Raw genomic sequence first — 17,168 nt, forward strand, 5'->3', positions numbered from 1 at the left:
TTATCCTATATACTTCATATTGTAATACTGTTGATCCTAACTATGTACTTGATACATGAATGTACAGTAGGTGATATATATTAGTGATGTAATCCAAAAACAGATATATTCGACTTACACGTTGAAATACTTTCATCATTCATTATACACAACAGGTGTATTTTTTCAAATGGTTTAATTTTTTTAATCAAATATACTTCATATTGTAATACTGTTGATCATATAAACTCTGTACTTGATACATGAATGTAGGTTTATATGTTTATATAATGTTTATAGCAATAATGTGGTCCAAAGATGGCGCAGTGTGCATCAGAATGATTACATTTGAAAGCCCATTGTATGAGATGTAACTGAGTATGGGATGTATCCAAAGTTTGGACGAAAATGGAAAAAACTCTGTATTCTTTGAAGATCTGACAAAACAACTAATGTATTGAGGTTGATCAATAAGCCAAGCATCCATCAGTATGACCATGGAACTCCTTCTGTCATCCTTGCTGTTTTACTACCATTCCAATGTAATGGTGCAAATTGCCTTCAAATCATACCAAGTATTTACATAAAAACTTAGCCAAAAAAAGGTTCATATTTTGCTAGAGTGTTTTTTAAAAGGCATTTTACAACCAGTACGTTAACTTTTAAATGATGGTTAAGAATTATTTTTTTGTTAGTTTGATTATATTTGTGGCTTACACCCAGTAAATAAGATCGATTGATCGATCTGTAATTGAAAAACAAGTCAGAAAAAATCTTGGAACCAGCGGAATTTGAACCTGCAATCTACTGCTTGCCGGGCAGCGACTCTACCACCAGGCCATCACTGGTCCATCATATTTTGCTGTTGTTGACATGATTACTTCTTTGGTGAACAGATCATTAGATGAACCAGTTGTTACATAATGACTATATTAAACTCTCATTGTAATAACAAATCATTTACAAAAAATGTTATCTGAAAAAACAGAAGGAGAACAAAACTGAAGACAGAAAGTCAAGAGCTATTAAAAAATTAAGCAGGAAAAAAGACGAATAAATTGTGCGTAAAGTGAGCAAATAGAAAAATATAAAGGTGCTAAACATGAAATTATATAATAATTTGATGATGATGAAGATATCAATACTCTATAGGAAGCCATAGTCTAGCATTCAGAAGCTAGAGATTGTACATCACTCTGTTTAACTCTAGAATGATCTACGTTCTCATACAAACCCTCGGTAGGAAGACGATTCTCATAGTCCAGCTCCTCCTCTGATCTACACAAGGTATGATGATGGGTGAGCAGCTTATAACATAGTAGGTAGTCAGTCTGCAAATATAACAGAACCACGATCACTCATTGTTTATCATTACTAGTGAATGCATACAATAACATTAAAGCCAAAACTAAGTTGCCAAAGCAAGTTATCCATTACCAGATTTTCCTTGAACATTCACACAAATCAGTTTCTCTCATTTACTTATTTCATTGAAACCAACATGATATCAAGCTGGCCTTCCCATATCTCAATTAAACAATCATTCCAATCAAACATTATTGTGATAGGGGAACCCTCTTTGACTTTATCAGTGTATTGCATACATCATGTCCCCCCCCCCCCCCCCCCCATATGATGCAGCACAGCACACAAGCATTACAATTTCATGCAGTATGGAGTAAAATTAATGACTTTTCAAATAATGCAAAATGCAATCATGATGTTGTTAACAAGAGAGAAATACTAAATTAGTTTTATTTTTAATTTATTGTGCAGGAAAAATATATTTGGCATTAGGAATGCTGTTGGCAAGATTTGTTTGTACTGAACAAACCAAATCTTGCATGATAATTCCATTTGGCCATTATTATATAGGGGAATTGAGAAGCCTTCTAATCGCACCATTTGAAATAATGAGAATGCCAGAAGAGAGAGAGAGAGATATCTTCCATCAAATTTGAGTCTTCTCAAAGTCCAGACTAAACAAGAATTTTAGTTCACACTTCTATGGAATGCTAGGTTTCATCTTCCTCCTTCAATATTCATGACAAAGATAATCTACCAAAGACTGTGTTGAAATTCAGTTCATACCGGTACTCATATTATCTTTTTCTTCCCATTTCATTGCAAAATTGATTTTTTTTTTGTGGACACTTTTCATTGAAGGATTAAAATAATCTGTACAGGGTAAATGAGTTGGTAACAGGCACTCCATAAAAGTGTGGGCTAACTTAGTATGCGCTACCGGAATACCACCCCATAACCTTTTACTCACAAGACAAGAAAACAAAAACTGGAAAAAAAGAGGGGAAAATATCTTACCAAAGTTGGAACAAAGTTTGGCCTGGAGAGCCTTAGTAGCCTGAGATTTTGGAAGACATCAATAGCGCCATCATTGTTGAGTTGTTCTAAACAGTTCATCACGGTACAGAAAACTCCACTTTCCTCTATGCCACTCCTATATAGGAAACATACAAGAACTCATCTCATTATATGTTTTCATTGAATTACAATCTTGGATAACCTCATCCTATCAACCAGTAAACCACCAGGATTCAATATCATTATCTTGTCTAAATCTAGGGATTCTCTGCTTTCAAATAATGTATAACTCTCTCACATAAATCCATGTTATTTCAACAACAGCAGTGTATGATACAATAACATTATGTTTCAGCATTAATGACAAATTGTATTATCTGAACTTTTTCTAAATACATGTAATATGTACTTAGAATAGTTCAAAGATAATTTCTATTGACTATAAGAATGTGGCCAAGATAAGGATTAGGTTGAAATAGCCTAAAACAGAATGGTTATCTGTTTTAATTCCTGCCAAGCAAATTAGCTGATTTCAAAGCTTTGTTCATGGCTGTGAAAAGATACATGTATACAAGATAAAGCTTTGATCAATTAAGTTCACATTCTATCTTTTGTAAATCAACAGACAAAGGAACGTGATCCTTCCCAGCACCATAAATACAGGGCCAAGAATGTTTGCACCTACAGATACATGTAGATCTTCTAATTTGAACACTATATTATTCTGGAAAAATTGTACCGCTACAAAATACATGCTACAAGGTCTGGGGGTGTTTCACAAAGATTCCAAGTTGAACTTAACTCTAATAAGTTGGACTTAAATATCATGGAGAGCCATTTGTAGCCTTATAATGAATATATTCAAAAGCAAAAATTGAAGTATTTTAAACTTTTCATAAATTGAAATAAACATGAAATCTCCCATGATAACAGAAAATATGAATGATTTGAACCAACATTTTATGCCTTTTAAGATAACCTTTACAAAATATTTTTAAGGATGCTAATGGCTTTCCATAATTGTTAAGTCCAACTCAGAGATAAGTTCAACTTAGGATCTTTCGGAAACACCCCCCAGGTCTCTTAGTCTATGAAGAATTAATAAGAAATGTAGATGGAATACTGATATTACTAGTAGACTACATTACACTACATGCTTACCAACCATGGTTTAGAAAACGTGTCCTATGAATAGTATACTGTGAGACATGCTTGCAACGATGGACTAGACTACATGTACATAGGTGTCCCGTGAAATCACTACCCATACTTACAAGCAATGGACTAGGATAGGTGGTCCATCTCCAGGTCTACTCTGTTCAGTACTTCTCTGGATCTCACATTTGTGAAGGTAGTCCATGAGTTGGAGGACTGCATCCATACACTGTTCTTGAGACTGGACCCCGTCAGACTGGATCCAAGTAGGCCAAGTCTGAACCTCAAACTGACGGATCTCATGTACTTCCTGTTAACAAGACACATTCATTGTCACGATAGAGAGCTAGAAACTATTTCATCCATGTCTTCTACCCTGTAATAATACATAACACACCATATCATTGCAGTAGCGATATCATCATTAAAAGAGTATCATCAGCAGTTTCCTGATGGACAGACAATCTAAGGGTGGTATACTTGAGTGGCTAGCTGCCCTGTAGTAATCCCAATGGTCCAATTAGACAAACAGTTTTGAGCCCAGTTAGTCAAAAATTGATGGCATATTTAGATTTTTCACATTTTGCCAAGGTTTGAGACTGCTTGCCCTTACTGCCAAATTTGCGATTTGCAACAGATGTCCAACAAGCAAGCAAGTAAGCAAGCAACAACAACAAATTAAGTTATTATGATAAGCCTCTAATGTTTACATGGTCATCGATATCATACCCCTGCTTCTTATTACTCCCAACCCAACTGTCCACACCCCCACTTTGTGTACAGTAAATTTTACTATCAATATTTGCTCAGCTTCAGAAAGAAAAAACAAAATACAGGCAGCTACATAAAGATACAACCTCAAATAATGTTACTGAATGGTTACTGACCTCCTTGTATTTGAGCTCTAGTGTGCGAACTTTGACCCTGTTCATGTTCTCTGACCCCTTGTGACCCACGGTGAAGGGGCCAAAGGTCACGCTTCTAGTGTTGACAGGCCAGTATATGCTGCATGTCTGCAAGAAGTTTAAATTAAACACAAGATACAATTGAGAAGATACAAAAATACTAGGTATTGGTGATTGGACCGATGACAAATTAGAGACATTTGCTACATGTTCACCATCTCTGATTAGTAAATTTAATGATGATCTTAGTAAGTCTTGACATTTGACATGAATATAGCATTTGCATTTTTCCACTTACACCATACTTACTATTCATCACATACATGTGGTTTCTATATTAAATGTTGACTGCACGTTTTATTCTAATTCATTGTTGAAAAACTGCCCCCCAATAATCAGTAGACTGTGTTACATGTATGATGATGATCCACAGCACTTGTATGGTGCCATTTCAAACATTCAAAGGGGCCCGCTCCTCCAACAGTCGTGGACTACACATTTGCTTGAAAAGATGGGTTTTGAGGTCCGACTTAAAGCTTTCTAGCTTGTATGTGTCACGCAGAATAGGAGGGGGGAGGGGGGGGGGTTCCAGAGGCATGGAGGAACTGACGAGAAGGCAGGAGCACCATAAATTGGGAGTCGTGAACGTGGAACTAGGAGAAGAAGTAGTCCTGACGAGCGTAAACCCAGATGAGAATGATGTTCTCTTACCACGAAAGCCCCATACAAGGGTTGGGGGTCATATTAGCATTTCAAGATACATGTAACTGTGGGTCAATAGTTTTTAACACAGACGGTCAAAGCAGGAGATACAGGGGTCATATTAGCATTTCAAGATACATGTAACGGTGGGTCAATAGTTTTTAACACAGACGGTCAAAGCAGGAGATACAGGGGTGATTGTGAGCACTAAAAAAATAGGTTTCTTTTTTTTCCTTAACAACCACTCCCCCTTGAGCAAAATGTTTTTAAAAAGGATTCAGCAAAGAAAAAAAATGTCATCTAACAACATTCCCCCTTTTGAGTAAGAAAATTAGGGAAAATAGGGGTAAAATTGGGAGAGAAAAAAAAATTGGGGAAAAAAAAAATTAAGAAAAAAAGATTGGGGAAAAAAAATTGGAGAAAAATTGATTAAAACAATAAAATGATTGGGAAACCGATTTAAATCGGGTAATTATCAGGCCTGGAGATAGTATGTGTATAACATACTTGATATCCTATGAAGATAGTTGAGTGAATATGACAAACCTTATCATTGAGTTGGTTGAGCATGATGATAGTTGAGATATGGTAGTCATGTACTAATCTCCAGAAGTCCAGCACAGTGCTATCAAGAGGCATTTGTGTTGCGATGAAAGCATTCTTCTTGGAGTAACCCTGATGGATAATAAAAGAAAAATGAATAACGAGCTTTACCTAGAAAATGATGCCTCTGCCATAGAGCAATTTTACAAACCAAAACAGAAGGAATTTTCTGAAAATACAAGTTTGATTGCAATTCATTAACAGGTTCTCAGAATATCGTGATTACAATCTATTTTTTTATATATACATGTATGACCCTTTGATCTTTAACCTCCTGATCCTAAAATATAATCAGTTCTTTGGCTCTGCAAGATACATACATGTCCTGAGTTTGGCGGTAATCCATTAATCGATTCTTGAGATAATGCAATCACAAGCTATTTTTGCATACATAATGAGCCCTGTGACCTATGACCTTTGACCCTGTGACCCCAAAATCTAATCAGTTTGTAGTGACTTGACCTTTGGAGAACTTTGCATTTGTATATATTATTGTCTTGTCTATATTGTGTGGCTTGAAGTCTAGCCTTTTATTCCACTGTCACTCATTTCTTTAGTGACACCTGTTACATTACCAGAATGCCACACATACTTATTCTGGCAAGCACATTCCACACCCTATGGGTTGGGATGTGCAACCGCCTAATGGTATAGCTTATACAGGCACATTACACTTGCTTGCCACACCTATTTTCATCACTTCTCCTGAGCACACTTATTCTAGAGTCTTGAGTCGATCTACAGCAAAGCTAATTCAGCTTCATCTTAATTCTTGTCCTATTTCTTCGCTTGTTTCTCTACTCGGTTCTGAGGCCTTAATACTTTATAGAGATTATAAGTTTCTTCTTCCTTACTTAATTCGCAAAGAAGCGTCATTACTTTGTACATGGTCTTACATATTCTTTCTACGGGTGCTGTGCAATATTTGAACTACTACTTGTGATATAATATATGTTCCAAGTATCTGTACTCAACAGGTGTTTCTACGACAAGGTAGGAAAGAAATTTATTTCTATTTCTTTTATTTAGGTGATTAAATTCCCTAAAAGTTCATTGGCTCTGCAAGATAAATACATGTCCTGAGTTTGGCGGTAATCCGTGAGATAACGCGATCGCAAGTCATTTCTACTTCTCACATAACAATTATAATCCTGTACAACACTAATAGACATACGGACAACCAGAAAACATTATGCTGCCAGCTACTTTGTAATGGATACATCTAATGAAGAACTCTCCTGAGAAGAAACTGTATATTCAGAGAAAAGCTTGAATATATATGCCTACAACATAGTGGTAGTTCATAACATTAATAATGGATATTAGGAGCCACTTAAGATATTTAGTACAAACGTGCTTACAAAATCAAAGATTATGAAAGCAAAACAAAATATGACATATCAAATGATTTAAATCACATGAATAACATCTTCCCATCACAATTTAGTGATTTTATCAATTTTAAATGCAACTCGGAAACCCATACGTATAATACGAGAAGCGCTGCAAACATTCGTCTCCCTAAACATAGAACCCGAAGATTTCAATTTGACATTCGATACTCTGGGCCAAAATTTTGGAACACCTTACCATCTATTCTACACAAATCGCTCTCCTTGCAGACTTTTTCCTGTAAGGCAAAAATGTATATAATTGCTCGATATTGATACCCTCTCTTGTATTTATGTGTGAAATGATCTTTTGTGGAATTTAATGACATGTTTGTATGACCGATTATTTATCTACTTTGATAACTTGTTGCTAGTACCATCTGTATATTCCCAGGACAATGCTGTCGGATAAAGCTGTTGTCTGTTTGATGATTTTGCTTGTTTGTAATGATATGTACCCGCTGTCTATTTTACAATTGTACTTCGTTATCTTTATGATGTAATCGCAGACACATGTACAGCCCAATTGATGTAACTTTCTCTTTATAAGTGAACATGCCTTCCTATACTTAATTCTCTCCTCTCTTCCTTTCACTATTTTTTCTTCCCTAGCAACGTTCTGTTATATACAATGTAATTTTCATAATAATATCTATAGTGTTCTTTCGGTAACTATGTTAATTTATTATGGGCGTTCCCAACTCAAGCTACGCTTTCCGGGTTTTCGCCTCCTTCCGTATCTGAATTAATTACTGTATACTCTATGTTGAAATAATTGTTACATATATCATGTATATATACATTGTGTTTTATATTGTGCTGTTGAGAAGGAAATAAATGTTAATAAATACAAATACAAATACATCAGCCTAAAGCAGAGACAATGATTTTTTTTAATATTGCAGACAAATATGCATTACTTAATTCAACAGACTATAAAACTTCAAAGAATGAGCCTGATTTTGTTATTGATAATCCCTGTCATAAACATTACCTAAAAATCAAGACTATTATTATACAAATGCTTACAGACATGAAGCTGGCATTGATGTAGTTATTAGAGCCTGCACGGTCACCGGGAGTCATCAGATAGGGGCGACTTCGGTCCTCTATAGGAAGAATAATGTGAAAAAATAATTACTAGAAAGTGATTCAAGTTTAATGAGTAGATTGTAATCATATCTGTACTAAAGGTGAATGGAGAGTCTAATTTTAATTCAAAGTCCAACCTTTCATTAAAAGAATAGATAATAAATGCACCCATATACAGTCAAACCTGTCTACAGCGACTGCCCAAGGATAACAAAAAGTGTGCTTGTTGTAGACAGGTGGTCTTTGTAGACAGGTTGTCACTAAAGCAGGTTTGACTGTAGCTGGTAAAAGGTTTGTAAAAAACAAACATTCACTGCATGAACCCTTGCATTTTTGAGAGCATCTTCAATTTCAAAGATCATTGGCTAAGACTTCCAACATGTACATGTATACTGGGTTCTTCTGAATGACTACCTGGAATGTTCAAATAAATCTTACAGTTGGTGAAGGCAGTGGTGGCTCTAGGGGGTAGGGGGCTCAAGTTCAAGTCCCCTCCCCCTAAAAAAATAAAAAATAACAATAAATAAATAAATGAAGAGGCATATGTAAAATGAATGCAAAAAAACCAAGGCCCCCCTCCCCAAACAAAAAATAAAAAATAAAATAAAATAAAAAAATAAATAAATACAAATAAAATAAAATAATAATAAGAATAATAACGATAATGATAATAATGGTAATAATAATAGTAATAATGATAATAACAATAACAAGTAACATGAATAAATAAATATGAAGAGAGATATCTTACGAGGAAGAATGTTTGGATATCTGTTCTTAGTCTCATTCTCAGGACTACTACCGGAACAGCTGACATTCATGTCTGATGATACAATGTCCAATATCTGAAACAAAACAAACTCTCATTCATTCTACATTCAAAATGGTGGATTCTAACAAGAAAAATACATTTCAAGGCTTGTAATTTGAATTTCTGATGTTGGGCTTTTTCTGGTTTTCCAATCAGTATAAAAACATAAAAGCTGATGTTAATCACTTGCCATGTGATCACAGGCTCAAGCCATAGAAAGGAAGCAATATGTCAGATAAATAGCGAGACATATTTCTTTACAGTGTGAGTCCAAAAAAAGTTTACACCTAGAAAATTGCTATTATTTTAAAAACCATGAATAGTAAATGATTATACATCTTATGAAAGAGTGTTTTATCCCAAATCATTTGGTATCATTTTTGTGTGGTATGTGTTCACGCTTGGATGAACAGGATTTACTGTTCATAGATGATTTTTAAAATAATTAGCAATTTTCCAGGTGTAAACTTTTTTTTGACTGACACGGTATTGCTTCTCTGCATCAAGGTGTTGGTATACCCTGTATTATGCAGACATCATGTGGTTGGGATAGCATGCGCCTGTCTGTCAATTGCTGACCGGCTGGAATGTCTCAAAAATGGAGTGACTGTAGATGGTGCACAGAATCATCAAAAAAAGAATTGCGTAAAAAATCTCTTTCTATTCTCGCATACATCCAAGATGTTTCATTATTATCACAATATTCATAATTCCTTGGGTTAAGTTTTTGATGTTGACGCTGCCGCTGTCACCGGAAAAGCGGCGCCTTCATGTATGCCTCGCTTTTTGCTACGCAGGCGAGACAAAAATGGAGTGACTGTAGATGGTGCACAGAATCATGACAAAAGCATACATGCCAACATTTAAAAATCAGAAATCTGTACAAATTATGCTATTTTCAAAAAAAAGAGGAACAATCCTAACTCTCCTATTCAATACTACAGACAAATTTGTACAGGAAGAGGAACAACTGCATTAAAATGATAATTATCTTCTCCCAAAAAGAGGAATGTTCCTCTTTAATCTGATCAGTTGGCATGTCTGCAAAAGAACAACAACAAAAAAGGCTTTCCATTTTCGCATAGATGTAAAAATGTTTGATTAATATCCCAATATTCATAATTCCTCAAAACACAAATGTACATATATATTATGAATACCTCAAATTCTTGTTGCAATGGAGACTTGTCTGTATGTGGGTTTGGCCACTGTATTTGCTCCACTCTCTCGGTTATATCGTCTTCTAGGATCAAGGTATCACCGCATAACAAACCCTCTAACACAGCCTCATGAACAAAAGCATATTGCTCCTGAAAACAAATGAAAGATAAGAGTGTTAATGGTAACTTGCAATGAAACTTGGCATTAAAGATAAAGATCAGTCCTGGTCATGCGATTGCATTTTGAAAGGAATGTTGTGGAATTGATCAGAAAAGGTTGATCATGTAGCATACAAGTATTGGTGTGTACTGCAAGGTTCTGGAATCATCAAAATCATAAGAAATTTGGCCCAGTCTTGGTAAAGTTACAAGCACTGTACACAGAAAGATGTATATGGGACTACGCGACACGTGCGCGATATCTATCAAGTCCAAATGGATATAATAATGTACCAAATATATCAATTAGTAGGCGGTTTCTCAGCCAAATTTATATGATCACATATTAGTCAAAACATATTCTTTCACATGATTGGTAATAAAAGCTTCCATTTCATTTTTTGAGAGGGGGGAGTTTCCAAAACTGGTCTTTACCTTTAATGGTAACTTGTCAAATGAAAGTTGGCATTAATGATAACTCTTATGAAATAGATGATTCACCTAGCTTATGACTTGTGGGAAATCTATATATCTTTTTTTAAATTTACTTTTAATTTTTTTAGTGCATCATGTACTTTTATAGACAAATTGCAACAAGATAAAGTAATGGCAATTTCAACAAGATCTGTAAATAAGAAATGATCAGTAAATAGAAAAATAAATAAAAACACAAGACTTAGTGTATGAGAGAAATTGCACAAATATATGTGCACTGGCATAAAAACACCATAAATTGTAACCATGATTTGATTTTTCACATGAGTTGCTCAAAGTTCCAGAAAATAAGTGATTTAGCCTAGAATTTGACAATCTACATATATCTTGTAATGCATCATACATGTATTTTTGAATTATCAATACCAATATACTCTTATGTTTTCTTCAAGTATCCTAGAATAAATGAAGATGTACATTTTTCTTAGTCCATGTGTACCCTGTGATGCAAATGGATGTACAGTATGATAATGAAATCTGTGAATGCTTAAATATAATGCTCAAATAAATGATTCAAGTATTCAACCTCAAAAAAAATGCACCAATTCGATTAAATTGACATCCTTTGAGATGAACACATTAGAGTAGTTGAAACACATTTCTTACATGAAAAATAATCATGAAGACAAGATGTTCAGTATCGGCAGACTTACTAAGTTGACATTTAAATCTAAATACTAGACACAAATTCTCCATGAATAAGCATGTAGGGCCATAAACATCCAATAGATTTATAGAAGAACGCATATAAAAATCTAAAAAGAATTCTACACAAATATATGGCAGTGACACAAGAAAAGAGAAGAAGAAAAATAAAAACTGAAAGAGAAAAGCAAACAAATGTAAATAAAGAGGAATGAATGAGATATGAGTAACTCACAGGAGTTTGAACCATCTGAGGTCGGTTGTTTCTCATTGAGTTGATGAAAGAGAAGATATCAATTTGATCAGACCTCTTGGCTTCTCGTAAGATACTATCTACAGCAATGATCACACCTGTTCTTCCAGCACCAGCACTGTTATAAAACCAAAACAAATCTATGTTAGATCACAAAATATAATAAAGGGACCCTAAAGACAATGGTATATCTACAAAAATACTAGCAAAGTAATCACTTTTGTCATACTCTGAAAGTGGCATAAAGAAATGTTATACAGTAGGCTTGCGGGTGCACCATGTGAGAGAGAGAGAGGGAGGATTGAGGAGTCCTGAAAAGGACTCTCTGTAATCTTTCTTGAGGGTGAGTAGTCCTGAAAAGGACTGTTGGTGTAGTCTTGAAAAAGACTGTTGGTTATCTTTCTTAGCTTATAGTTTTAAGGAGAACTATAGCGCTTGGAGAGGATGAGTGGCGGGAGTGGCTTGACGTTTCAAACAGGTTGACTATCCATGACCGTGTGGGCTTGAGTCATCGGAGAGTGGAATGGGTGGTCTACTTGTCCGTCTGCTTGTCCGTCTGAAATGTTGTTTACTGTTTGAGCATTGTTTCAAAGTTGATAAAGAATCAGGGTTTTACGCTAGTTTGAACACCATATCCTTTGAAAATTGTATAAATGGGAAGACTCATTGTGAGAATGCCCTGATAATTGGCCAGAAGTCACGTCAATTGATCTCATCAAAATAGTTTTCTTGACAAAAAAAAATCTTTTGACGGTGTTGTTTTCTAGGCTGGAACTCCTTTGCTATACAATGATTCTTTAATTACATGTTTCTTTAAATAACTTTCTTATAAATTTCCTATAATCTTGTTTGACCGCATGACTGTAGTCTATAGCATATCAGGGAAAAAAATACATGGGGGCTCGGGGCAAATTAGCCCCCGAAATACCCAAAGAGCCCCCGAAAGTCATAAAAAAGCCCCCTAAAATTTTCATAGAGTTCAATGCAAAACAAATTAAAGGGTGTTATTTTCATGCAAGCAAGCTTGAAAAGTAGCCCCCAAAATTTTTTAAACATTTTTTCCCTTGTAGCATATATGAATTTACTGTTTATTCTAGGAGAAGTTACCTGCAGTGAACAAGCAGTGGTCCATTCCCTGCTTTCTCCTGGCTCTCATTGACATCTTGGATCATCTTGAGTACAGGTCCAGCAAACTTAGGTACTCCTTTGTCAGGCCAGCCTTGGTAGTGGTATTGCTTTAATGTCCTTGATTCTATGCCCTATACAAGATAAATATCAGGGGTGATAGTAAGCAATAACAAACATTTTTTTCCCCCTCAACCACGCCCCCCTTGACCAAAAAAAAAGGGAAGAGGATTCAGGGGGAAAAAGGCATCTAACATCCCCCCCCCCCCCCTGTTGAGTAAGAAAAATTGGTAAATAATAGGGAAAAATAGGGAAGAATTGGAAAAGTGAGGGAAAAATCAGGAAATCAGGATAAAATCAGGAAAGAAAAAAAACAACAACAAATCGAGAAAAAAATATTTAAAAAAAAACGGGAAAAAAAAAAAAACGGGAACAAAAAAATTGCGGAAGAATTATTTAAAAAGCAGAAAACCAATTTAAATCAGGTTTTTATTAGGCCCGAAATATGTCATCTATAACTAGTACCTCCCTCTAATATACCCTGTACTGTATTTGTACTGTAATTGCAAAATGGGAACTGATTCAGTTCACGGGGGTACTAGGATAAATTACAGTCTTTTGATCAAAAACAAGTGTTTCAGTTAGTTGTGAAAACAGCAGAGCTTCAATAAAAAATAAATATTCTACTAACATTACATCTTTTTTCGCCTTTTTACTTTCAATATAACTAAAGTGATATTTAAGTTATATCTAAATGAGCCAATATGTAAATTATCATTTTGAAATACAGAGAATTGGAAGATTTCTTACATTTGTAGTCATTAGAATCCTGATGACATATCGATGGCAGACATCAACGCGATGACATGTAACTTGAATGCTTCCATGCGTCTCAGTGTCACCTTCATTGGGCCAATACTGTAAGCATTTAACCTGTCAAGGAAGGGTGTAGTACACAGTTAAAAGTCATTTCTACTTCTCACATAACAATATATTCATGTACAACACAGTAATCGTTATACCAATCATTGGATCAGAAAATAAATTCCAACGAATGCATAATAAAACATAATGGTACATACATGTACATGTACATTTTGAAGAAATGACATTGTCTGCCACAATTCAATTTCCTAACTGTTTTTTTTTCTTTCTCCAGAAACACACAATTCATCTCTAATATCCTATTTGGAATGCCAGGGCTATACATTGTTTCATATCTCCACAATCTTATTATTTTGCATTAATTTGATTCAAAGGTAAACATGAAATTAAATGATATTGTAAAATGCCGGATGACATACAAGTACCTTGTCCTCTACTCTCTACCAAAAGAAAACAATACTTAAACCTTTGCCTACCTTTCCCTCCTCAAACAGATTGGTCACCATGACGATATTGTGCACATTCTCCATCCATACCATCTTCCAGAAGTCTGATAGAGATGCTTTATTAGGTCCTAAAAAACAACATTACACATACACATGTTGATTTCACGAACACAAGCATCAATATTAATGATGAGGATGATAGAAGTATAGTAGTAGTAATAATAGTACTAATACTAATACGTCTACTTCTACTACTACTGATAGTACTACCTTCTACTTCTACTACTACTACTACTACTACTACTACTACTATTACTACTACTACTACCACTAACATTACTACTACTACTACAACTACTATATACTACTGCTACTGCTTCTGCTACTGCTTCTGCTACTGATGCTACTGCTACTGCTACTACTACTACTACTACTACTAAGCATTCCAGTGAGGCACCATTTTATAGATCCTCACAATGCTCAGCAAAATACAATAATGTTTGCATCCTACCAGGTACCCATTTAGCACCTGGGTGGAGAGTGGCACCATGGATTAAGGTCTTGCCTAAGGACGTTAGTTTGGGCTATGATTCAAACCCTCAACCCTTTGAGAATCAATTGAATGAATCACTATAGTATACCACGACACCCCCACTAACGTTAGAGGACAGAACATAATACCAGTGCATGAGCAGGGAAAGAGAAAAAATCTATATGCATGTACATGAAAGCCTCCACCAAGAAGGATTAATACTCTTAACATTTGCTTTAGTTAATGTAAGTTACATATGCTCCAGGTCTATTTCATCAATGATAAGGTGTTAACTTGTTATCATTATTTATTTGGCAAAGGCAAAGTAAAGAGACAGTGAATACAAAACAACAGTAACATTTGAAGTGAGTCACATGGATGCCGACAAAAGAAAAATATTAACTAAAAAGTATAACCCTCAGGTATTGTAGAGATAGGATAGTGAGGTTACATGTACATGTTTAGTATTATGCTAGGTTTACATGTACATCATGTTCCCGGCGGCCACGGCAATCACGTTTCAGGTCACCGGCCGTCGACAAAACGGGATGGACGTGAGACAACACAGGGGGAGGGGACAGAAGGGGCAAGCATGACAGGCCGTGATTGCAGGGCAAGATTTTTAAACAATTTTTCTTTCTTTTAACATATCACCATTTTACATGTAATTGCCACATGACTGTAAATTTTGAGCACATAATTTACAATGCACAACATTTCTTTTATAAAAATAAGCATTTCCGTGTTTGTCAATACAGTCAAGCTTAAGCAGTCTTCACTCCACACATACATGTTGGGAAAGAGAAAACAGGGTTACCTTAACCACAAAAATGAAATTAGAGGAAAAATAAAGAGAAAAAGACAAAGCCCTAGGCTTGTGCTTTATCAAGAAGGCCAATCAGACCTGCCATACCTAGCAAAAACAACAATAACAATGACAACAACAGGTAGTAATAGTTCATGTAGCAATACAATTTTTAAGGATACTGCCCGCCCCTCAACCCCCCCCCCCCAAAAAAAAAAAAATCAAAAAAATCAAAAAAAAAATCAATCAGAGATTTCACTAATTTTAGAAAATAAGTAACAAAATACTGACTCAAGTTTAAAAAAAAAAAATCAATATAGGAATATCAAACAATAAGAGGTTAACAATAATTTACATGCCCAGCTCGGCACGTGGATTTCCAACAATGTCCATATGTATCTGACATATGGACTTGTCAAACCTATGTCAGCTATGTGTGTATATGTGCAGCTATGTGTGTATATGTGCAGCTATGTTTTCTATGCAAACCTCTCACGTTAGCTCAGTTAAAATCTTAAATAGTTGCAATTTGGCATGCCTATACACACTACTGTTTTATCAGAAAGAATAGACAAATCATCAAAATATCGTCCAAATCAATATTTTGATGGAAACTCTATTAAACATATGGCATTCCCACTTTCTTTCACTTTATTCAATACTTTAGTGGTCAAATATTTTTCCTCAATTGGATTTTTGCCCAAATTAAATATATGCTACATACATGTATAAAGAACTGTTGTTCAATCTAAAAATATGCATAGATATAATAAGATAAAGGTTATGATACAAAGAAAGATTACACCATTAGGCATTATTATCCCACTCATTCCACAAAGAAAAGCTTGAGAAAATGACGTATTCACATTTGAATTAGAATGTAGAATTAGCAGATATAAGCATAGAAAATATAATTAATTGAGACTTCACTGCAAGAAAAGAGTTTATTAGAAGAGAAGAAATGAGAATGAAACATCACCGTACAATACACAGATTACATCCATACCATTTGAGGAGATGGGAATTTCTTAATCTTGTAAAGATGAAAATCTTCCCCCACCCCCAAACAACTAGATGGTCAAATTAAGAGCAAAAGGAGGGAATGGTATTATAGCAGAGCCGCCAACCTTGTGCGACCAAAAAAAGGAATTTCAGGCAAAAGAAAGGAATTCATTAAAATGAAACTTACAACCACGCGCGACACACTTCCAATGCAGAAATGTCCATTCCTTATGCTGTTTTTTTCCATACAAGTATTCTTCTTTCATTCCTTTTCAGTATATATTTTATCTTCAGGTATGTTTCAAGTATGTTTTAACCTTAGTTTTCTATTGAATTTGTGATCAAATCACCATTTTAGGGCAGTTGTTTGATGTGCGGTATGTAAACAATTTTTTTTAATTTTTTGACAGGAATTCCGAACATGTCAATGATTTTTCTTAGAAATCATCAATAATAGCTTTAAAAATGATGACTCAGACCGTTCAGAAAACGGAAACTGCAGGAGCCTCTCCGGTGAAAAGGAGGGTGATTTAGGCATTAAAATGTCTTTAAAAAGGCAAAGTATGATATTAATTGGAGAAAAAAAAAATCTATCCGAAAAATAATATGCACTTGATAATCTCAGTACGTTTCTGGCAATTTCGTCATTGAGATTGTAAGATCCTTATTGTAAGCCCGCAATGACATCAAGGTCACGTGAT

General features: G+C 35.0%; 1 protein-coding gene across 2 annotated transcripts in view; it reads right to left on the minus strand.

Annotated features, from left to right (window-relative positions):
* Positions 1 to 960: 960 nt before the first annotated feature.
* Positions 961 to 17,168, minus strand: part of LOC100893985 — a 37,287-nt gene continuing 21,079 nt past the window's right edge. The window contains exons 18-29 of one of the 2 annotated variants that reach the window (XM_030996230.1): positions 14,159 to 14,256; positions 13,608 to 13,730; positions 12,780 to 12,931; positions 11,655 to 11,790; positions 10,121 to 10,270; positions 8,901 to 8,994; positions 8,087 to 8,166; positions 5,610 to 5,738; positions 4,344 to 4,469; positions 3,576 to 3,766; positions 2,302 to 2,437; positions 961 to 1,310 (exon numbers count right to left, since the gene is read on the minus strand). In XM_030996230.1, the coding sequence (XP_030852090.1) occupies positions 1,143 to 1,310; positions 2,302 to 2,437; positions 3,576 to 3,766; positions 4,344 to 4,469; positions 5,610 to 5,738; positions 8,087 to 8,166; positions 8,901 to 8,994; positions 10,121 to 10,270; positions 11,655 to 11,790; positions 12,780 to 12,931; positions 13,608 to 13,730; positions 14,159 to 14,256 (1,583 nt within the window). In that variant the 3' untranslated portion in view covers positions 961 to 1,142. The remainder of the gene's footprint in view (positions 1,311 to 2,301; positions 2,438 to 3,575; positions 3,767 to 4,343; positions 4,470 to 5,609; positions 5,739 to 8,086; positions 8,167 to 8,900; positions 8,995 to 10,120; positions 10,271 to 11,654; positions 11,791 to 12,779; positions 12,932 to 13,607; positions 13,731 to 14,158; positions 14,257 to 17,168) is intronic. The other variant, XM_030996229.1, reaches the window with a different exon arrangement.

Source organism: Strongylocentrotus purpuratus, unplaced genomic scaffold (genome assembly GCF_000002235.5).
Source record: "Strongylocentrotus purpuratus isolate Spur 01 unplaced genomic scaffold, Spur_5.0 spur5_scaffold_3, whole genome shotgun sequence".
NCBI lineage: Eukaryota > Metazoa > Echinodermata > Echinoidea > Camarodonta > Strongylocentrotidae > Strongylocentrotus > Strongylocentrotus purpuratus.